The sequence below is a fragment of the Grammomys surdaster genome, unplaced genomic scaffold (assembly GCF_004785775.1).
Source record: "Grammomys surdaster isolate TR1022 unplaced genomic scaffold, NIH_TR_1.0 99, whole genome shotgun sequence".
Lineage (NCBI taxonomy): Eukaryota > Metazoa > Chordata > Mammalia > Rodentia > Muridae > Grammomys > Grammomys surdaster.
Window position 1 is genome coordinate 14,720,044 of NW_021604578.1, and position 23,362 is coordinate 14,743,405.

Below are 23,362 nucleotides of genomic sequence, written 5' to 3' on the forward strand. Positions count from 1 at the left end.
TAAGTTAGATAGCAAGATTTGTCTAGATTATGGTTTTCAAATAACTACATTTAGTAACTCCCATAGAACAATGCAGGCTCATGCTGTGCCTCCTGCTTTCAACTTTTATAGATCTTAGGGACAACACTCAAAAGTCCTCATTAGATTCTCAAAAGAGCAGTTTCCAGAATGGCATAAAGTATGCTGTTTCCTACCTAGGAGCATCTCTCAAAGGCAGCAGAGGAAATAATACACCAGCATCCAAAACATTGAAAGAGTTTGAAAATGTCATTTAAGGAAAAAAGATGGATTTCAAAATGAAGGCTAGAGAGGAGAAGCCAGGATGATTCAAAGAGAAAATACTTAGTCAAATGTTTAAAATATTGGGAAACTACCCATTTCTGTTGCCTTCCTCTGGTGACAAAAATGATAAATCCTGAAAGATACTAAGATGAAATCCAGGGTAAGAAAAGGAATACTTGACCAACAAAATGGTTCAGCAAGTAAAAATGCTTACTAAGTATGAGCTTGACCAAGTTCAATCCCTGGAGTCCATGTAAAAGTCTGGATGCAGGAGTGTATATCTTTAATCCCAGCACTTCTGTGGAGAGATCAGACACAGCAGGGAGACTCGCCTGGGAGCATGCAGGCCAGCCAGCCTGGAGTGCACAGCTGCAGCAGTAGAACCATCAAGAGAGACCTCATCTCAACAAGGTGGGAGGCAAGACCCAACTCTGGAAAGTTGTCCTCTGACTTTCATGTGTGTGCTATGGCAACATGAAGCACGGAAGAGCCCCGCATCCTATCCACCACTCTGTATACTCTGACCTCTACAGGACTGAGTATTGCTGCTGTTGCTGCTCTTCCTTTTCCTCTCCTTCCTTCTTTCCCTCTTTCTTCCTTCTCCTCCTCCCTTCTTCTTTTTTTCCCAATTCATTTGTTTTCCTTTACCAGTTAGGATTCTATATGAAGCCCAGAAATCTAAAACTGGACTTAAATTGTTTTAAACAATAGAACAGATTTATTGGCTCACATAACTGGAAAGTCTGGCTCTGGGTCAGGCTTCAGAGTGAGTTGATCTAGGAGTTCAGTGAGATCATTAAATATTTAGTTTCTTCTTTTATTCTACCACTCAGGGTTCATTTCATCGCACACCAAATCCTACTCTTTCTCGTAGGATGGCTGCCAGCTACAGTCAGGGGCACAGACGTCCTCAGCTTCAGGGAGGGGTGAGAATGGGACCATTCTCTCTCGCAGCAGTCCAAGTGTGTGTTTTGGGGTTAGAGGCATTCATCTTAAAACAACTTGGGCTGTGGGGGTGGAATACACTGAGAGGAAATATTTGCCAAGCTTTTCAAAGAATGTGGGTGAATTTCAGGATGTATACAAATCATGTAATGCTATAAGAAGTACTATAAGAAAAGAAAAAGTTTGTGTGGCTAAGAGCTGGATGAATGGCAGGAAGCCCACACACATCTGAGCGACTACTGTGCTGTAGACTTCAGCATTGGTGTTTCCTATGCATAATGGGACCCAGCTTTGTCGTAGTCAGCTGTAGTCAGCTGTGGTCAGCTGTAGTCAGCTGTAGTCAGCTGTGGTCAGCTGTGGTCAGCTGTGGTCAGCTGTGGTCAGCTGTGGTCAACTGCAGCTCTTCCTTTCTTTTCTGATCTCTACTACAGTTCACCTGACCATGAAGAAGATATTTCCTCTATACCTGTCCCCTTTCCTCACCCTATACTACAAAGTATGGGAAAGCATAGCTGTCTTTGCTCCCTCCTTGCCATTTTGGCCTGCAGTATCACTCCAGACCAACATCTCCACTATTGGCTAAGATACCTGCAGAGCATGTGCACATGGCCTTGGGTTGATCCCCCAGAGCAAAGAAACAAACCCACTGGGGCTATGAATTAAGACTTCTTAACTTTTATTTATTTTAGCCAGTTTGGGGGCCAATGTGGCTTTAGCATTCTGTGGCCTGCATTTGCTGTCCTCTTCCAACAAGGTGGTTCGTCCTCTCCATATTTAAAGACTTGTTCCTGGTTTTGTCTTCCTTCTGCTCCCAGGCCCAGCCAACAAGCAGCTTACTCCAGTGTTCACGTAGACAGTCCGTCTAAACTAGACTCCATTATTTCTGCTCTTCAGATTTCTTACATGAGCCAAACATTTAAGGGAAATTCCTTGGGGTTTGCACTGCTTTGGCTTTGAGTTCTTTTTTTTTTTTTTCTTAAAGTTTTTTCTTATTTTTTTGTCTATTCATATCCTCTCCCCCCTCTGTGTGTGTGTGTGTGTGTGTGTGTGTGTGTGTGTGTCTGTGTGTCTGTGTGTCTGTGTGTCTGTGTGTGTGTGTACATATACAGATGCCCTGAGAGGCTAGGAAGCAGAGGTCTGGGATCCCTTGGAGCTGCAGTTCCAGGCTGTTGTGAGCTACCTGGCATGGCCATGTGGTGGAAACTGAACTTGGACTCTGGAAGAACAGCAAGTGCTCTTACCTGCAGAGCCATCTCTCCAGCCCCAGCCATTGGTCTAATGTGTAGTGTTTTACTGTCCTAGCACTACTGCCGTCTGCCTGCACCTGTAATTGAACAGAGATTGGGGCTTCATGTCTCTTAAAGTGCCCTGTCCATGTTTTATATCCCATTCCCTCCTGAAGCTATAGGGAAACTTCTGTTATCTTCTATCTGTTAATTGACTGAACATTTTGATTCTAAGTGAAACCGTAAAAAGATTTCTTTTCGGAACATCAGTGCAGTTCTCCATGTCTTTTGCTTGGCACAGGCCTTTTAGGTTATTTCTTGAGAGTTCTCACCCTTCTCTTGCATGTTACTATAAACTGTGTCCTTTTGTCTGATTTATTGTTTTTTGTTGTTGTTTTTAAGTATGTGTATATTGTGTGTCTGAAATGGAGGGATGTGTGCCTGAGTACAGTATCCACAGAATCCAGAAGACGATGTCGGAGCCCCTCGAGCTGGAGTTATAGGCAGTCATGATCTACCCAACATAGGTACCCAACTTAGATCTTCTGCAAGAGCCATAGGTGTGCTTAGCTGCTGAACCCAAACTGCATCTTTGATTTCCAGTGTTAGTGTTTTAAGGATTGAGAATTTTGTGACATGCTAAGCAATATGAATTAATTTTTATTTATTTTAGCCAGTTTTTTACATTGGCCAGTTTTTCTAATTGGTGTTTCAGTAATGCCGTTTTAAATGTTTTTTAAAATATTTTCTTTATCTCAGAGAAAAACAAATTATTTCAATACATTTAATTATATAAATATTTAAATTACACCTTAATAAATATGGACAGATTTTGGAACAGTCTTAATCTTATTCTACTGATAACAAAAGAAGTAAAAATATACCAGGAAAACAAAAGTGCCAGCCTTGAGTGAGTCTGAGCCAGTTTTGCATAAGAAATGTTGTGGAGAGGTGAGGCAGTGGGTCTCTCCTGTCCTCAGGTGTAGCTCTTTTGTGCTTGGGCCTTTGGCCTTCAGCTCTCCTCACTTCCTTAGCCACATTTCTCTCAGATTTTCTTCCTCCTGCCTCACACCTAGCACTCTCCACTCACGGCTCTGGCCAAAGCCAAGCACTGCATTCCCTTACCCATTTTGCACTGAGACTCTTGCTGTCTGCACGTTGACTCTGGTGCACACTCACTTCCTGTCCATTGCTCACTTTCATAGCTCCCCTCAACCCTAGCTTGGCCTTGTCCTCGTGCCTCACTGACTGTGTGAAGTCAGTCCATACTTGGGTCAGCTCAGCCATCCTGTCAGTGCAGCCACCTTTAAGACCAGTGACTTCCGCTTTCATACCTGTGCACAGGTAGCATGTTCATAACTGTCTCTTTCTTCCCCTACAAGTCTCTTGCTGTGTTCCCTCTGAAACCTGAGCATTGCCCTTGAGTCTTTCCCTGCTACCTTCACACCAAGAGGTATCGTCTCTGCCTCTGCAATTTCCTATCACTGCACTTCTCTCATCTTCTAATTCAGTATCTCTTAGTCAATGGGAGAAATAGGTGCATTCTCTAAGACGTACAAGCTTATCACACGTCTCCCGAGTGAAACCCTGCCTTCAGAGTGAGTGTGAGAGCACCCGCTGGGTGGAGGTCAGTGAGAGCAATCACTTGCATGCTTTTGCCTCCAGTTCCAATCTCTAGCTCTGCAAAAAGACAAAAGCAACCGAAACAGACCAGCCTCAGCCCAGCCACAGAGCAAGGCTGTGTGTCTCTACTGAGTCTCAAGGCTTTGCATTGGCTGCTTCCTCTTTATCCTTCAGCCTTCTCAGTCACGTGTTCTTTGTCTTTGGATAGTCTGACTTGCTCATTGATGTTTCATACCATCCGCTGCGGGGTCTTTCAGAGTTCCCTCTGCCCTGTGTGCTCTGTCTTAGTGCCCATCACAGAGCAGTGCAGCTTCACTTATCCCTGGGGCTTCTCTTCCTCATTAGAACATCAGGAGCTGGTCAGACTGTCATTTTATCCCCAGGGCCCCTCACAGTGCTGCACATGTACCGTCTGTTGTGGGCAAATGACCTTAAACATGTGAGTTTGCCTCCAAGCCTCCACTACCTCGCTGAACTACTCCCTAAGGCTAGTTCTGGATCCTGTGAGGTAAGAGACATTAGGCTTAGCATAGTGGCTAGGAGTCGGGTTCTAGATCCATACTGCCTGATTTCTAATCCCAGCTCTCACTGTGTGACTTGCTGTGTCACACGGGTTACACTGGGCAGATTTCTTGATGGGCTTTAGTGTCTTCATCAGTATATGAGAATGACCACAGAATGTGTCTCTGAAGGCTGCTGAATGTCTGAGTTTCACCACATGAAAAACATTTTGACCAGTGCCTAAACATTGACTGTGCAACTATTATCTAGAATATATAACTTTTTTATTTCTAAGCTATAAAATTGGGACAAGGGTTGAAGTTGGAAGAGAAGAGAGATACTCATACAAGCCAAGTGTCAGTATTTTTAGTTGGAATGTCTAAGGAAATAAGGACTGGTCTCCTTACTGGCAGTTTTCTTTTATCACAATGTGATATCTCTAGCAGAGACAAATTACTATTTTTACTTCTGTAAAATTATGGGAGAGATTGATCTAACATGAAAAGAGTGTATTTGTAATCTTTTTAGTAAAACCTGTAATTTTTTAAAATATATGTACTCTAAGAAACTAGCACACGAAAGATTAATTTTTAAAGGACAATTATCATGTATCTGACAGTTAACTATCTTCTGTATGATTTCATATATTCAAGTCCACATCTGAATGGTAAAAATTCCACTAAAACTATAATTATGCAAGAAAATAAGAAACACTAATATTTTCACTCCTTTTTTTTTCCCTTTGGGAAAGGGTTGGAGTTTCCTTTTGAAACGTTCTTACTTGTTATCTGATTGCATTATACAATTTAGCTTTCGGCCAACAAAAGTCACTAATTTCTATTCTTTTTTTTTTTTTTTTCCAATTCTTTTTAGAGCTGGTGGTTCCAGGATTCGGCTCAGAATGACGTTGGGAAGGGACGTGACATCTCCTTTTCAGGCCATGTCCTCCTATACCGCCATGGGCAGGAATGTTCTCAGATGGGACCTTTCTCCAGAGCAGATCAGGACAAGGACAGAGGAGCTCATAGCACAGACCAAGCAGGTGTACGACACCGTGGGGACAATTGACCTGGATGAAGTGACTTACAAGAACTGTCTGCAGGTGCTGGCCGACATAGAAGTGAAGTACATAGGTGGGTGCAGACGTGAGCGCATCAGTGCTTCATGTGCTGCAATCTACAGCCATTTACCCCTGTCTCAACAGTCAGGTATCCAGTTTTACAGGAAACTGATCCTTTCACAAGGCTGATTATTGCTTGGAATTAAATTACTTAAAGTCTGTGAGCCTCGTCAGGTGCTGCACGGTGTGCTCCCCGAGCCTGCTTTCTGTACGTCAGAGCTGCTAAGAGCCTTGTACTCTTGCCCAACAAGTCTACATCTAGAAATTCATGCTAACGAAAGAAGAAAGGAAAGAGTCGTACATAAACAATGCATAAGTGGGTACTGTTTTCATATCCAAGGCTCTGAAACCAGCCTTAACTATCAGCTAATACAGACACACACTATTGTAGAATTAGAGACGTGGTTTGGTAGGTAGATAAATGATCAAACAGCCATCCTCTGTAACTCCATGTAGCCATTGAAAGCATAGTTTAAAAAAGTATACAACAGCTTAGGAGAAAAGCATACAGAGGGAACCTGTGATCCCAGCATTTGGGTGACTGAGGCAGAAGGATTGCTGAGAGTTTAAGGCCAAGTACTGTTGTGTAGTAAATATAAGGCTAGGTGGGGCTACAGACCATGCCCTCATCTCAAAAACAACAGCAACACATACAGCAGGAAATGAAGAAAAATATTCATGATGTGATTCTCTAAAGCAGAGCCACAGGTTATATGCATGGATGCAGAGACATTACTCACTGGGAGCTGGCTCACATAAGTGTGGACAGTTAAAACCTAGACTATGCAGGGTAGACCTGTAATCCCAATGCTATATGACATAGAAAGGCAGTCGACTAGAGAATTCTGCCTTGCTTTTTGTTCTAGTCAGGCACATAAACTAATTGGATGAAGCTACTTGCCTATGGAGGCCAGTGAACTCCAGGTTCACCTACTTCAGTAGTGGGCTCATCTGAAATGCCCCCGTGTCCGCTCTTGAAGTCACTCACCACAGTGATTAGTGATTGAGTGGTGAGTTGTTTACAGCTCGTTTTCCTTTATTCGCTTCTCATCTTTGTCTGTGTAATTTAAGCACATCTTTAGACTTACACAAGTAAAGACTCACTCTGCTGACCTCCAAGAATGGGATGTATTTTATAGGATAATTGTGACTACAAACTGAATAGCAGAAACATTTCTCTGTGTGTTCTAGAAATTGAAAGGCTGTCTAAACCCAGCATGGCTCTTGTGACTGGTTTTCCACTCTTCCCCCCTCCCCCACCCCACTAGCCCTTAATCACCCAATGTTTGCTACCCTACTGCCACTGACATAAGGACATGGTGTTTTCTCTTCCCTCTGTGTCTGCTTCCATATCAATTCCTGCTACCAACTTCCTCTCTCTGGTTAGTGGCTACTGCGTCTTCTAGGGCCTAACTGTAAACTCCTGAGTGAAGGGTCTGCTTTTCCTTTCTGTCAGTCACAGGGATAGCAGGCTTTTCCAGAAGTGCGGGCTTGTTCTTGGCTCAGGCTCTCTTTTCTTCCTCCATGACTGTCCCTTAGCCAGCCTACCAGTGTGTGCACCTCACTGGGAAGAGAGAAGACAGTAAGGAGGGGAGAAGGCATGAACTCATTTAAAACTGGCTCTTCAGTCTTGAGTCTCCCCAGAAATTAGTATTTTAAGCATATATAGAAGTTTGTGGTATTCAGTCTTACTCTCCATAAGTTTATCTTTATGGGTTAACCACCAAGCCTCTGAGGGAGTAGATGTCTCAAAACTAACTCCCTCTTATCTGCCTGTTCTGGGGTGTAGGCCCGAGTAGCTGTGTGTCTGTCGGTGTCCAGCCTGGGCACAGACAGCATTGTTTATAGCTTGGCAGAGAAAATGAAGTTTGTTTCCAGATTTCTGTGGTAAAGGAAGGAAGGAAATAGTCTTCAGTGTATTGTTGTTGGGGATTGTTTCCAGTTTTAGGCTCCTGCACTTCACCTATTTAGGTTCTTGAGAAACTTCAGTTGCTTTTTAGTTAGCAGAAATTGTAACTATATTATTACCTGTAGTTGTAAAATAGTGCCCTATGAATGAAAAGTTTAACCTGTGCCACATTTTCCTTACCAAAGGCAAAATTACATACTAAGTCAAGTGCTAAAGTATAATCACAGTATTTGAGTTCTTTAGAAATGTGTGTGTGTGGAGCTGGGAGTATGGCTCAGTGGTAGAAGCTGTGCATTTATTCTGCTGTTTCTGTCATGTTTTTAGTAGCTTTATTGGTATCAGTGTTTTAAGAGGACCAACATGAGTATGGCAGTATTTTAATTGAACTCTTTCTTCTGAATAAAGGATGACTTGTGTCTATTCTATATTGCTTATATAGTTTTTACCAGTTTTTAAAACAGGTAATATTCTGATGGTAAGCCCAGACATGTTTACCAATATTCTAAACACTCAGTAGGCTGTAGTGGAAGAGTCATAAGTTCAAGGCCATTCTGGGCTATATAGTGAGACTCTATTTCAGAACAAAATAATATTGGAGATAGTAGATATATTTCTCGTCATAGAGTAACTAACCACAGCCATCCCTGAAAGTTCTATAGTTACTGCTATTTCACTGATTTCAGAGATTTTTCCCTGATTACAGTATATGAAAACCCAACAGCTGACCTTAACATGTGAAGATTACAGCAGACCATTAGCACCATCACTTAACCGGTGCAGCCACGGTATCCAGCTGCTTACTGGATGTATCGAGAATTACTGAGAATGTGTTTTATGTTTATTCAATATGTGCATTTCAGGTGGGGTCTGTAATTTAGATTAGACTCTGCAAGGAGTCTGTATCTGGGGAAGTGATTAAGAACATTTTTTAACACAAACCCCTTCCTGCTGCGTTGATAGGCTTGTTTTGTAAGTATCTGGTGTCCCAGCTGGGTGTCCCACTTTCAGTCTCTTATTTTCTACAACGCACTAGGCCCTTCCTCTTCTACAGCCATTCCCCACAGCACACCACCCTATGTCCTAGCCCTTGGGAGCTGCCCCTCATCCCTCTTGTTGACAACCCACAGGATCTGCCATCTGTACCAGGCCTCCACCTTCCTAGATCATAAGACACCTATGCATAGGAACTACATCTTTATAATTCACAGCTAATCGATTATGCACTGGATGTACCTTGATAAGTGCTGACTGTACACGGTGCTGCCAAGTGGAGCAGCCAGCTCCCACCCCCAGAACTGCCTCTTGATAAAAGCGTCAAGAGCCTTTGCAGAACGCACAGAATGAAAACTTTATGGCAGCATAATTGCTCGGCTCCAAAAGAGATACTTGGCTTCCTGCCCCTTTGCCAGGCCCTGCCATATTCATAATTTTTTCTCCCTCCACAGTGGAAAGGACCATGCTGGACTTCCCCCAGCACGTGTCATCTGACAGAGAAGTGCGGGCTGCAAGCACAGAAGCAGACAAAAGGCTTTCTCGTTTTGACATTGAGATGAGCATGAGAGAAGATGTATTTCAGAGAATTGTTCATTTACAAGTAAGTAATAAATTACAAGCAGCACATCCCTTGGAAAGGAAGAAAAACCATATAACAAGAAGTAAGGACCTGGGACTAAAAAGAAAACTTAGCGGTTGAGAGAGAGTTCTTGCACCTCTTGCTGAGGGCCCATGCTTGGTTCCCGAACCCACATTGGGTGGCTCACTGCCTTACCTCCACCTCCAGGGGATCCAAGCCCTCATGTAGCCTCTGTGATCCTCCAGCATGCACATACACAGACACACATATACAAACAGGTACATTTTTTAAAAGTAAGGACCTGGGGGCTGAGCATAGTTCATGGTAAAATGTGTGTGTATGTGCAGGCCCACTACTACAGATTAAACCCAAATTTGAAGCATGTTTTAATTAAATACTGGCCAGGTTGATGAACTCTCTAGCCAGGTCTGTCCAGAAAATGTCCCTGAGTCACATTTTGCAGGGGCTTAAGAAGGCAAAACTCCTAATTTCAAACTCACTCCATTTCAAATGAGTTCCAATCAGGGCCAAGTATATATCCTGACATACCTCCCGCCCACATGTGATCAAGCACATCCGATAGAGTTGGGTCAAACAAACTTGTTTAGAGGCATGAAAACAAATGACTTGTTAACTCTCATAAACAGTAGCATTCAGCATTTCAGGAAATGTCTGTCCTTGGGCAAGGGGCTTATAGGTTCGAGGCATTTTTGCTTCGTGGATCTCTTAAGCACAGTAATTACAACTTAAATTGTAACTTTGGCTCTCATAGATGCAGTTCATGCTAAAGCAGGCTTGCGTGTGTGCAGGGCTCTGGGGGCTGGTGAAGTTTGTGGTGGAACGTGTGTGTGTGTGTGTGTGTGTGTGTGTGTGTGTGTGTGTGTGTATGTGTGTGTGTGTTTTCTCGTTCATGGCCCTGGCTTTAACCTTTCTAACTAAAAGAGGAAAAGTGAGAACCTTTGACAAAAAGGTAGAAAGTACTTGAATTTTTTGAGAATTCGTTTTCAATTATAGTAATTGGCATTGTATAGCTAGTTTTATAGTTGTTTTACATTGATTATGTTTATGTTGAGTTCTTAATTGGATTCACTCAGAATTAAGACTGAATGTAGAAGGGTGTACACCCACAAATCTAAGCCTTTTTAAGCCATCACAAACTGTTAGCTCAATGTGAAAACCTCTTGGACTTTTCAGATTATTGCAAGGCTTATAGTAGCCCAAATCAGTTAGATGCAAATGAAGTCGAGTTGTTATCTGACGATCTTGTGGTCTGGACTGTAGTATTGATAATACACTGCTAATATTCCAGAGCCATGCTATCTGTCTCCTTAAAATGTCCAGAACTCACACATTCCGCATGATGTGTGTCCTAGGTGAATCTGCCTTCAATGTTTTATCACTAATGCCAAGTTCCCTCCTTAGCATTGCAAGCATACCTTTCTCCAAGTTCTCATTTTCCTGACATTCCCAGCATTCCCATGAAATTACTGAAAATCTACAAAATCAGAAATGTAAAAAACTTAATTTTTTATGACAAGTTGAAATAAGGTTTTGGTTTTTGTTAGCTTCTGTTTAATTTGCGGCTCCTGGCAGAGCACAGCACTGTGACTCTGACTCCTGAGTGTACAGGCTGTTTAGTTTCTCATGCCAGGTGATCATAGTCACCCTATAGTTGATAATCAGTATGGTTCATCTTTGGCACTATAAAAATAACAAATGAAAACAATTTTATGATATTCCTTATTATCTAAATTACCACCTCCTCCTACCCCCTGTTCTGCCCTGCCCCCGGCACCACTGGGGATCATACCCTGGGCCTTCTTGCCAGGCCTTATCCATGAGCTGCATCCCCAGACCCCTGTCATGAGTAGGTTCTTAGTTTTTCTTACCTTTCCATCTTCTCTGGTTTTTTTCAGATGTTATCCAGATATGGAAAGTTGTCACATTAGATTTCCTTGTCCTACCTTTTAGTTTTATGCTGTGACCCATGTCCCTAAATTTGATTATACCTGTAGCATAGACTACCACCCTACTCACCAGTGCACCATGGAGTCTGTGTGTTTGCTTGGTTGTTTAGACTTTACTGTGAGATGCTTCAGGTTTGGCTCCACGGCTGCCCCGTCCTTCACCTGAGTAGTTACTGTACTTGGCCACTTCTGTGTGAGCACTGTTAGAACCTCTGCTGTGTGCTATGGCTGAATCAGTCATGAAAGCAAACTATTGTGCTTGTGTTTGCACTGAGACTCATTAGGTAAATGCAGTTACTTTTAAATACCTTCCAGGACAAATAGGCAGTAATTTTTAAAAGCTATAATTATCAGGGTTAGGTGCTTTAAAAATAATAAATATCATCTATCAGTAAGGACAAAATTAGTTATATCCCAAATGTTCTAATTTTTTTTCTGTAAAGAATATAAGATAGCCATAATGTAACACATAAGACCTAGCTACATAAATAAAATTTTAAATTAATTCACAGTCAGTGATTTCAGTCAGGCTTTAATAAAATGAAATACTGAGTCTTAAATACTGAGTTGTCCAGATACCACCAGCCCAGAAAATCACCAGACACTGCATGCTATTTAGGCTTTCATGTGTTTTTCCATGAATAGAAATGTGAAATTACGGTCCAAAGACAGACTACTCTGGCCAAACCTGAACTCATCAGGTCTCTTATGCTAACCAGGGTTAGTACTTGGATGGAGAAATATGAAATTGTATTTCACAGTTCTTCCTCTGAGAGTGTGTGTGTGTGTGTGTGTGTGTGTGTGTCCAATAAAAGTTCCAGTTGCCCATTGATGCATAGCATTTTAGCCAAAATGGCCAGAGAGGTCACAGCCATTTCATTTTCTCAGAGTTTCTGTGGACCAGGATTTCAGGAGGGAGTCTGCTGGGATGTTCTGAGCTAGGCGCTCAGTGAAGCTTTGCTAGGGGTGGCTGAAGTTGAAGTGCCTTGGGGACACCTCATGATTTCGCCCTTTGCATGGCTCACACTGTCTTGGTTAGCATGGGCTGCAGAGGTCTGCAGGGGGAGCTCCCATCTGGCTTGCACACTCGGCAAATGCTCACATGGCCTCTGTTCTGTGTGTGCCAAGGCATAAGATGCATATCTGTCCCCTTTAATGCAAGGTCACCAGTCCTTTCAGATTAAGATCACAGCTCTGTGACCTCATTTAACTTCAGCTATCTCACAAAAACCCATCTCCCAACAGAATCACACAAGGGTCCAAGCTTCAACACATGCATTTGATGAGACACGGTGTAACCCATTACACAGGATAGCTCCGCATGGTCTCTTTTTATGGTTTATTTGAGTATTCATTATAGCTTGCCAGATCAGGGTGATAGGACATCTTTGTAGGAGACTCAGCATTCTGAAACGCATATGTCATCAAACCACAGTGAAGCTACTCACATTGTAAGGTGTCTGCCATACTGCATTAGATGGTGTTAGTTCCGAGCTTACAGTCTTCCAACATCCCATGTGTTGAGGGCTTTGTCCCCAGCCTTTGGCAGTTGAGAGATGGTGGAACCTTTAGAACAGTGGTTCTCAGCCTTCCTAATGCTTCGGCCCTTTGATAAAGTTCTTCATGTTATAGTGACTCACAACCAAAAATTATTTTCATTGCTATGTTAAGCCCACTGGACAACAATAAGACCACTATGACGATTTTGAGCCAAATTTGAAATAAACTTTAATTAAATACTAGCCAGGATGATGGATTTTGGCCAGGTCCATTCTGTAGTTCCCAGAAAATGACATGAGCTGTGTTGGCCAGGTGCTTATAAAGGCAAATCCACAAGGCTACATACTGCCTGTATCCCGTTCATTCGAGGTCGAGCGTGTGTCCTGATGTGCTTTCTGCCTACGGACCTCTCGTCTAGGTGTGCTCAAGCACATTGGGTGCATTTGAGTTCAGCAAGCTTGTCTAGAGAAGTAGAACCATGTTGCTTGTTATCTGATATGAACAACAGCCCCAGAATCTCACAACATGTCTTTCTTTGGGCAAGGATTCACAAGTAAGAGGAGTTTTGTTTTATGGATCCCTTAAGCACAGTAATTAAAACTGAAAACATGACTTTGACCAAATGGTGGTGGCACAAGCCTTTTATCCCAGCACTTGGGAGGCAAAGGTAGATAGAACTCTGTGAATTTGAGGCCAGTGTGGTCTACAGAGCTAGTTCCAGGACAGCTAAGGTTAAACAAAGAAACCCTCCCCCCACAAAAAACAATAACCTTAATTTGGGGGTCTAATAGCTATTTCATAACTATAATTTTGCTAAGAATAATAATAATAATAATATACATGCCTATATCTTCCAGTGGTCTTAAATGATCTCTGTGAAAGAGCTGTTCAGCTCCAAAGGGGTCCGGACCCACATGTTGAGAACCACTGCTTTAGGAGCTCAGGCCTAGTGGGAAAAAGTGAAGGTGTGTGGCCTTGATGGAAATGCCCCTACGTGTTTGCCTCCCAGCCATCTCAAGGGACTTTAATACAGCCCCAAGAACCACATAGGCAGCTGACCATGTGAAGATACCGTGAGATTATAGAGCCCTGTCACTGTGAGCTGAGGCCTCAGGCATTTTGTCACAGCAACAGAAAGCTAAGGAAGCAGATGTTTGAGTCCCTGGGGTGGGCCCAAGTATAGAATGCCACATCTCCATCTGGGGAGATCATTTATATTCACATTTCAAAACCTCTAAATAAATAGTGGGTTAACTAAATATATAAAAGAAATTATAGTGTGGCGTAGAGCTAACCACAGTGCTCTCCTCTCCCAGTAGGTGGAACACTACATCTGTATAAATACAGAGCTATCTAATTGAACTCCTACACCTGTCTGTGAGGCAGCCCTTTTTCTAAGTAGAAAATAGTCAGAAAAGGTAACTAAGTTTCCAAGCCTCACAGAAGCCATTGGTGAGTGCTTGCCAGATACCATGTAGACTACACAAAACAGGTAAATGTTGGTTCTGGTTTGTGCCTCTGGCTGTCCTGATATAACATCACATCTGGTAAATGTTCATCAGACTAAAGGCGTTAGTAGCAGACTCAGAAGAGAAGCCCCTAGTAATTGATGCAGGAGCATGGCTAGTTATGTGGGGGGAAAACATTGTATCTTCTTCCTCCAGTAAACCAAAACACAGTCCCAGGTCCGTTAAAGTCTACAGTCTAAAGCTTCTAAAACTCCATAGAGGATGGCAACCTTATGATATCCAGACAGGGATCAGGGGCTAGTGAAAGGGATGAGGCATTCTACTACTAAAGCATCCTCAGGTAGGTGAAGGACTGCATCCCTACAGTCATGACAGGAAGGCACCCCAGTGACACAAAGGGGAAGGGATAATTTGAAAGAGGCACAGATAGTACCTAGAAAAAATAAATAAATAAATAAATAAATAAATAAATAAATAAATAAATAAACAGCCTTGTTAGTAATCGGAGCTGTAGGTAAGGCTCACTCTAAGTTTCTATTTCCACTTACGAAACTGTTAAGAATTGAGGTCAGATGATTCCTCTGTCATTGTGGATGTGAATCAGTGGAATTGTTCATGCACTGCTCTGGTATGGATGAGACTCATTAAAAATAAACCAACTAATGGACTCACAAACAATAGCTTTAGATTGATCTTAAGTTCCAGGTGACATTGCATATCCTCTTCCATCCTACCTGGGATTTACCTACAGGTGCTGCTGCATTTGTGGACAGACTAAATTGAGCAGAGGTCATACCAGCATTATAATGGCAAAGCACTGACATATTCCAGATTCTTATTGGCAAGAAAACAGATTAAACAGAATGCATGTGCGCAGCTGAAAGGAATTAAGTACAGCAGCCATGGGCAGTGGGATGGTGTAGGGATGATGAAAGCATTGCTGCATGCAGCCTACCATCTTATGGCGTTCACAGACAAACACATGCATACATGCATGCATACATAACATACATACATACATACATACATACATACATACATACATACATAAATGGTAAAACTGAAAAAAGTTTGATCACAGATTGAGGACATCTATCTCTTGTATAGGTTGCCTAGCCAGACATGGAGGCACATGGGAGATGGGGCAGGCAGATCTCTAAGTTAGAGGACAACCTGGTCTATGTAATGAATTCCAAACCAGAAAAAAGCAAGCAAGGAATGATGTAGGCTTTGATTTTTCAAATCCTACTTTTAATAAAAAATCTTAAATGCTTTAACCTCCCTTCTAGCCCACCACCCACCAGGGGTTGTGGAAAAGAAAGGTTATTAGGATACAGGGGTAAGTGGACCTGTATAGAAATTGTTTCTTGGAGCAAATCTAATCTGCTTTGTCAGGAAATCAGCAGTTCAGTTCAGTAGTGTCATGATAGCAAACATGAATCAGCAGCAGGGGGACAGCCTAGCAGAAACAGCCACGAGTCAGCAGGAGCAACCAGGACCAGCAGGGGCGCCAGGAGGAGTTCTCTGCCAAACCGAAGATCATTGAAAACTAAGACATGAGACCAACAAAGTGTTGCAAAGCTAGCTATGCAAGCTTCTGTCATTGACCATTGGGTCCTATTTATATTCCGTTAAGACATCATGTGTCCTCCCATGGGTCTTAGCTCACCGTGAGACAGTGTCTTAGCAAAACTCCAGGTGAGTCTATATCAGCTGACATCACTCTTCCAATCAGCACAAGTCCACAGAATCTGCAAGAAGCTGCAAGAACACCACCAGAAGTTTTTTGGTGTGTTTCTCTGTGAAATCACAACAAATGAAGCAATATAAGGTGAACAAATACATGTGTGTCGCTAGTAAAGAATCCATCACACATCCTTTCATGTGCTTGCTTTAGCAAAATATCCTTGCACCTGTGTCTGCTTCAGCAAAACACCATTTGACCTAACTGATTTTCTAAAGAAACCAGAAGTTTTCAACTTGAGAAGGAAGAAAGGAAAGGGAGAGGAAAGGAAGTGTGTGTTCATAGTATACATATACTATGTATTTTATATAGCAAGTGTTGTCAATATTCCATTTCATGAATGATGGGAGGATTTAGTGCAATTTACATGTATCTAGTTATAATCATTTGTAATATCAAATACTGCCTAAGTATTTAGAATATTAAATATATACTTTATCCCATCAAAAGTAAAATAGAAAACAAGAACCAAAAAAGAAAACACACTTTCTAATCCCATTGGTTAAAAGTAGCAGATATCAGAAGCCAGCAGTGATGGTGGAGGTCTTGGTATTTCCCAGAACTGACAGAGGCTCCTCAGCCATTCCCTGAAAGCTGGCAAGGGCTCCACACATCTTCTGTCCAGCTTTATTGGTGATAGAAGCATAGTTTGTCCATGATAACTAACATAAGATGTCTTGCTCCTGTAGCCTGCTAAGTGCGTAATAAGCGCGCAGGAGGAAGTCTTTGGTGCAGTAGAGCTTGAATCATGCAAGCTTAGCTTAAAGAAACAGAATGCTCTGTTTATATTTGTTTTCAGAGCTTCAGGCTTGAGCTTGCCAATTCATCTTAGCCAATTACTGACTTAAAAGACAGAAGTTAATTGTTGTGGTGATGGTAAATGGGTCCTGAGTTTAAGTAGACAGTGCTGTATGATTTGAACCCAGGGCCTTGTATGTGCTAAGCATGTAGCATTATCACCTGACTTACATCCCCAGTTCAAGTATAGATTTCTTTTAGCCTAATCTCTCCTAGCTTAAGCAGGTGTTATAGACTAAGCGCCGAATTAAAACTAGTGTCCTAAAACCATAACAAAAAACTAGCCCCAAAGGTCATTACAACCTGTTCACCTTTTTTGTTTGTTTGTTTGTTTGTTTGTTTGTTTGTTTTTGGTTTTGGTTTTTTGAGACAGGGTTTTCCTACACTTTGCCCCATAGACCAGGCTGGCCTCAAATTCAAAAGACTCACCTGCCTTTGCCTCTCAAGTACTGTTACTAAAAGGTGCTTTTATTATGATTATTTTTTTCTTTATAATTTATTTTTTCTCAAATCGTAATTCATTCACACAGAGGTTATAAACACAGAAAGGCAGGATGTGGGGAAGGGAATGACACTGGAGTGTGGGTGATCAGGGGGAATACAGATATCATCAGAACCGGGTATCGGCTGGGTGAAGGTTCATGATTATTATTTTTAAATACGTAAGTCTAGGGCTAGAAAGATGGCCCAGCAGTTAAGAGCAAGTACTTCTCTCGAAGAGGACCTGTATTCAGTTCCCAGCACCCATGTCAGGTCACTTCCAAGCATCTATAACTCCAGATCCAGGGAACTGTACACGCTGGTCTCTGACCTCTGACCTCCTAAGGAACCTACACTTACATGTACATACCCATATTGAGATATATACACATGTAATTTATATACGCACATATTTGTGTGTGTGTGTGTGTGTGTGTGTGTGTATATATATATATATTACAAAAGTTTATTACTTTCACAACAGTCTCCAGAATAACACTTCATTCTAGCTATAGGTGGTAAAGGTGTCACAGCAGGGAATGCAGGGGGTTAAATAGGAATACAAGAAGTCACTCTTGTCTCAGATACAGGGAACAACTTACTTTTTACCAAATTTTTTCTTTTTTTTTCTTTCTTTCCTTTCTTTAAAATTGAAAACAGATTTTTTGATACAGTATATTTTGATTATGGTTTATCCACTCAGATCCTCCCAACCTAACTAAATCCACATTCTTTCTATCATTAGAACATAGACAGGCACCTAATGTATAACAAACAAACCAGAATAAGACAAAACAAAATGAAGAAACATATATAAACACAGACACGCAGGTTCACACAAACAGGAATTCCATAAAAACACAATTCTGGAAAGTATAATATATATGCAATGGACCTGTAAGGTTAAAAAGGAAAGGAGGGAAGGAAGCATTATGGGACAAAAAAAACTCCAGTTGCTATTGAGCTCATTTTCTGTTGGCCATCTATTGCTGGGCGTGGCCATCAGACCCACTGAGACGACATGCTTGCCAGATTTCTTCACTCACCTACAGCCAGTCCTTTCCCACAGCCTTGGCTTTTGACTCCTTGAGGATCTTCTGCTCCGTTTGGTTTCTACTTGAAAGCCTTGTTTCCCTCATCCATCTCACTGCTGTTTCACATGCATGCTCATCCATGCTTCTTGGGCTGTTTCCCAGATTGGGGTTTTGTGTTTTGTGTTTTGTTTTTGTTTTGCTGCCTTCACAGCCCCACATGGTGCCTGGAACCTCTTCTTCAGACCCTGATCCTGAGCCGGAGTTTTAAAATATGTCTAGTCTTTCATCATAGCCAGTGCTTTGACCGCTTACAATCTGGTCAGGCTCAGGAACCCAAATGTAAAACGTCGTCAGCATCTACCATGGCTCAGTGCCCTTGCTTTAGGTTTTTGTGCCTCTTGTCTAAGTACCTAACGTCTTTTTCCCTCATAGTAATTCATACTAACGTCATCTATTTGTAGATTATTTTGCTTTACATATGACTTAAAGCTCTTGGAAGCTATTGTTTATTTCCCTAAAGTCTGAGATAAATAAGGATATTAAAAATGCCAAATAGAACATATATTCTGATTGCAGTTTCTCCCACAGAAATGTGCCCCATGCAAGTGTGTGCCCAGCACCCTCATACCCTGCATCTGTGGTGCCACTTTGTGTCAGTGGTTGTCAGGCAGGCTGTTGTACACCCCTCCAGCCTCTTCCTGGGCCATCTTCCTTGGCTCTCTCACTAAATCAGTAAATGTCATGGGGATAAGGGAAGAAATAACAACTGAAAATGAGCAATAAACAAGTTGTATCTGCATTTCAGTGTGTGTAACAGGCCCCAGGAACACTTTCTGAGGTCTCTCAATATTAGCAAATTTGGTTGTGAATCCATTGTTTTAGATAGCATTTAGAGGAACAGGCTTTAGAGTTCTTTCAGCATTATAATTTGTTCATTGTAACATTAAAAAACAAAACAAACAAACAAACAAAAATCAACAACAACGAATCCATGGGGCATACCCCTTTAATCCAAGTATCAAAGCACAGAGGCAGTCAGATCTCAGTGAATTCAAGGGTAGCCTGGTCTACATAGTGAGACTCTATCCAAAGAAATAAAAATAAACTAGCTATATGAAGCTCTCGAGAAGAAAAACAATGAGCTAAAGGAGCCATAACGGTTTAGGGGAATAGAAAAGAACAGTTAAGTTGCTGGGTGTGATGGTGCTTGCATTTAATCCCGGCACTAGGAGGCAGAGGCAGACTGATCTCTGTGATGATCTCTGATCTCTGAGAGATCTCTGTGATGGTCTACTGATTGAGTTCTACCTAATGAAGCTCTGTCTTAAAACAAAATAAAAAAAAATTTGTTATAAGATTTTAAAGAGTCATAATGAATCAAGGGTGAGGGTAGAGTGATCAGGAAAATCAGTAAACTAAGCATACTATGAATATTTCTCTGCTATTTTTTTTTTGTTAGATATGTGTGGTTTTAGGAAATACAAGCATACCATGAACATGTATAAAAGCTCTTTGTTAGAGGGGAAAGTAAATCTTGTCCAGCAACTTAACTGTGAAAATCAGGGTGCCTACTTTCAGATCATGTGAATTAAACATTAGAAGCCTGTGAAGAAGAAAAGTTTCGCCTGAGAAGATCTGTGAGGGCTGAGGGGCAAAGTCTTCCTTTGTTCAGGAAAGAAGATGGAGTTCAACAGAGCGGTCTAGAGCAGTGATTCTCAACCTGTGGGTCAAGACCCCGTGTGGGTCAAACCACCCTTTCACAGGGGTCGCATATCAGATACTTACATTTTATCCATAGCAGTAGCGAAATTACAGTTATGAAGTCATAATAATTTTATGGTTGGGGGGTCACCATTACATTAGACGCTGTATTAATAGGTCACAGCATGAGGAAAGTTGAGAACTACTGGTCTAGAGAATTGCCACTTTCCATGTGGCAGATCCTGTGAGAATTGGGACTTACTGGGGTTCATAGAGGAGATAATACCATAAAGGACTCCAGCACAGCAGTGGCCTTAGCAAGTGGGCTTTAGAAGTACCTCATTCTTCCCACAAGCCTGTGGAGCCGTCCGGAGACTTCATAGTGACACTGAGGGGGGTCAAGTTACTGAGTCAGACTTTCGTTCAGTGTTATTTTTGTGGTTAAGTGTTTCAGTATGCTAATTAATGATGGTTTAATTAGACTCAATTGACAGTTTTCCTCAGAATATCCTTTTACCTGTTGCACTTGTATCACTCACTTTGAGAGTATATAGTTTTAATTTTGATGTAGACTGTGAATGTTACTCTTAATGCTCTTGAGTGCCTTCCTGTAGATGCAGAAGTGTAGACCTACTGTGGGAACCTACAGTAAACCTGTACAGCCATGGAGTAGCCATGAGTGCCACTCACACCAGCTGATGAGACCGTGTGATTAGCCAGTGTTTCCAGCTTAGAACCAAATGTTTGCCTGAGCTCCTCAAGGCTAGCTCTCTGCTGTGTATCTCAACATCCTAGATCCTTAACAATAAACCCAGTTCTGGCCAGACCCTGCTCACCATCCTGTATGTGGGTATGGCCTAGATACTCCCCACCCCCACCAAGCCTTACGAGTTGCAGTGTCACAGTGTCTAGAGGCTCCTGTTGCCATGCTCACACTTCAGGACAGACTTCCTGGCGCTGCTGGAACAGACTAGATGAGCTCCAGTTAATGACATCCTTCTGAACGTTGTGATTTGAACTGTTCACCATCCCTGTGGGAGCCAGTCCATAGCCAGGTTGACTCCCTAGACATTCTGGGTTTCTTCCCAGATACCTGCTGCTGGATCTTAGTAATTACCAAAACCAGCTCAGGAGGGTTCCCACTCCAATCATGCCCACAAACTCACAATTCCACAGAGGCACAAAGGGAGATTATAATGGAAAAAGGACTCTAACCGTTCTTACTCTCTGCTGAGAATACACTCGTGAAAGGTTGAGTAATGTTGGGAGTGTCGTAGCTCTGTGCACCAATTGTCCCATGGTAGGCATCATGAAGTAGTTTCTGTTCTGAGTCGCACTGATTGAAATGCACCTTTGTTTACCTCCCTGTCACCAGCCATCTCAAATGCCATTTCTAAAACTAAACACCATTCATTAAAAACCTAATCAGTTGGGAAATTTGGAACACTCAGATCTGGATGGCCTTGGTCTTTCATGGAGAAAAATGTCCAACTGACAGGAGGCCTGTAAGCTCTAGTGACAGAAGGCTGCCATTGTCCCTTAGCCAAAGTGAGTCTTTTGTACCTGCTGAGTCTGTCTGGAGTCACATTTCCTCCCAGAGACCATGAGCTGACCAGCCACCTTAGATACATACCACATAGCCTGTGACTTCCTTTGGATTTTTAAACTTTTATTGTCTTGGCTGGGGGAATTTTCCAGCCCCCTCCAGCCCTTCTGTTCTTTGGATGCCAGCAGCTTTCCTTCTGTTTTGTGGGGTGCTGACTCATTTTTCCCAGATACTTGTTCCTATGCAGCCTTCTGTAGTCCGTGCTTTCCCTGGCCAAGTGACAGGAAGGCAGGCGCTTCTGAAATATTGGAGCCTTTTGATGGGGTTTTATCCAGCTGTCCTTGTTTGGTATTTTGGCAAGAGAGTCCTACCAGCGTTTGTGCAGTGTTCACCCCATTCTTTCTCTTCCTGCATCTCAAGTGGAACCAGGTTAACAAGTGATAGACAATTACGTCCAGATGATTTGTAGTAAGAATGTGCATCTGTCATAAAGGGTGCTCAGAAGGAGACTATGCAAATTCGGCCATTATCACATGCCCCCCAGAGCTCAGCACTCTTAGCTCTGAGGCTGGCAAGGCTATTCTGCATAGCCTTTTTTTTATTTAATATTTCTATTTTAAATTAGCAGAAGCTCACCAAAGCATAAAAGAAATTAGGTCTTCAGTAGGGCCTGCCCCGTAATCACCTGTGTTTCATGGCCCACCAGAGATGATGAATGCAGTACATTGACTTTGGCCTGGGAGTTGTTTGCCTGTGTGCTATTACAACAGAAATGACTGGCATGCTTGTTAATTTAAGGAAACATGTGATTTGGAGAAGATAAAACCTGAAGCCAGGCGATACTTGGAAAAGTCAATTAAAATGGGAAAAAGGAATGGACTCCATCTTTCAGAACATGTAAAAAATGTGAGTTTGGTTTTTTAAATTTTTTTATTAATAACTTTTGTTCTTTGACAATTTCATATATGTGTAAGATGCATTCTAATTCCTCTCTCTAACATATAACCCTTATCTTCTACCCATCATTTTCTTATTTGAGAAGAAAAAAAAAACACAACAAGAACCAAGAAGTAGACAAAGAGATGAGTTTTAATAGGATAACCCATGATCCACTTAGGATCTATTTGATGCTTTTACTTTCCTTTTGTTAAAGATTTGTTTTATATGTATATATGTATGTCTATAGGTTTGTATGTGTGTGTGCCGATACCCACGAGGCCCAAAAAAAGAGATTCTGGTGCCCTGGAGGCATGATTGTTAGCTGCCTACTATGGGTGCTGAGAACAGAACAGGGGTTGTCTGGAAGAGCTGTAAGCACTCTCAACCACCAAACCATCTCCCCAGCCCCTGCCTCAACTATTAAAACTTATGCTAACCTCATTATAAGTAACTAAACAACGTATAAATCACACACACACATTTTAAAACAGGATCTTACTATATAGCACTATTTGACCTGGAACTTGCTAAGTAGACCAGGCTGGCCTAGAACTCAGAGATTCAACTGCCTCTGCCTCTGCTCTTCTGCCTCCACCTCTACTTGTGCCCCTGTCCCCCCAAATGCTGGGATTACAGGTGTGTGTTACCATGCCTGGCAATGGTATTGTTCTTTAACCCCTCCATGTTTTGTTTATTTTATGTATATCAAGCCTGTTTTCTTTGCTGTTTTATATTCTTAAAAATTAAATTTCACATTTCAGTGGCTGGTTATATTATCCCTCTCTTGATCACACAGAGATAGGCCAGTCTTAAGAAACCCTTAATGATAGAGAGTTTGTAAGGCAGCACTGTAGGAAAGATTAGCCAGTGAAAAGCATTGTTCAGACATTTTCTTGTGTAAGGCAAATTAAGTCTTTTAGATTCTGTGATAAACTCAGCCTCTTAATTAACCTCATTCTTCTTGAACAGGAAATATAATTTATGCTTTATTTCCAGGGCATTCCT

At 41.9% G+C, this 23,362-nt stretch overlaps 1 protein-coding gene across 1 annotated transcript in view; it reads left to right on the plus strand.

The window, feature by feature from the left end:
- Nln (neurolysin) overlaps window positions 1-23,362 on the plus strand; it is a 91,188-nt gene that overhangs the window by 30,157 nt on the left and 37,669 nt on the right. The window contains exons 2-4 of the mRNA XM_028783837.1: window positions 5,451-5,710; window positions 9,052-9,200; window positions 22,217-22,324. Coding sequence (XP_028639670.1) covers window positions 5,451-5,710; window positions 9,052-9,200; window positions 22,217-22,324 — 517 coding nt within the window. The remainder of the gene's footprint in view (window positions 1-5,450; window positions 5,711-9,051; window positions 9,201-22,216; window positions 22,325-23,362) is intronic.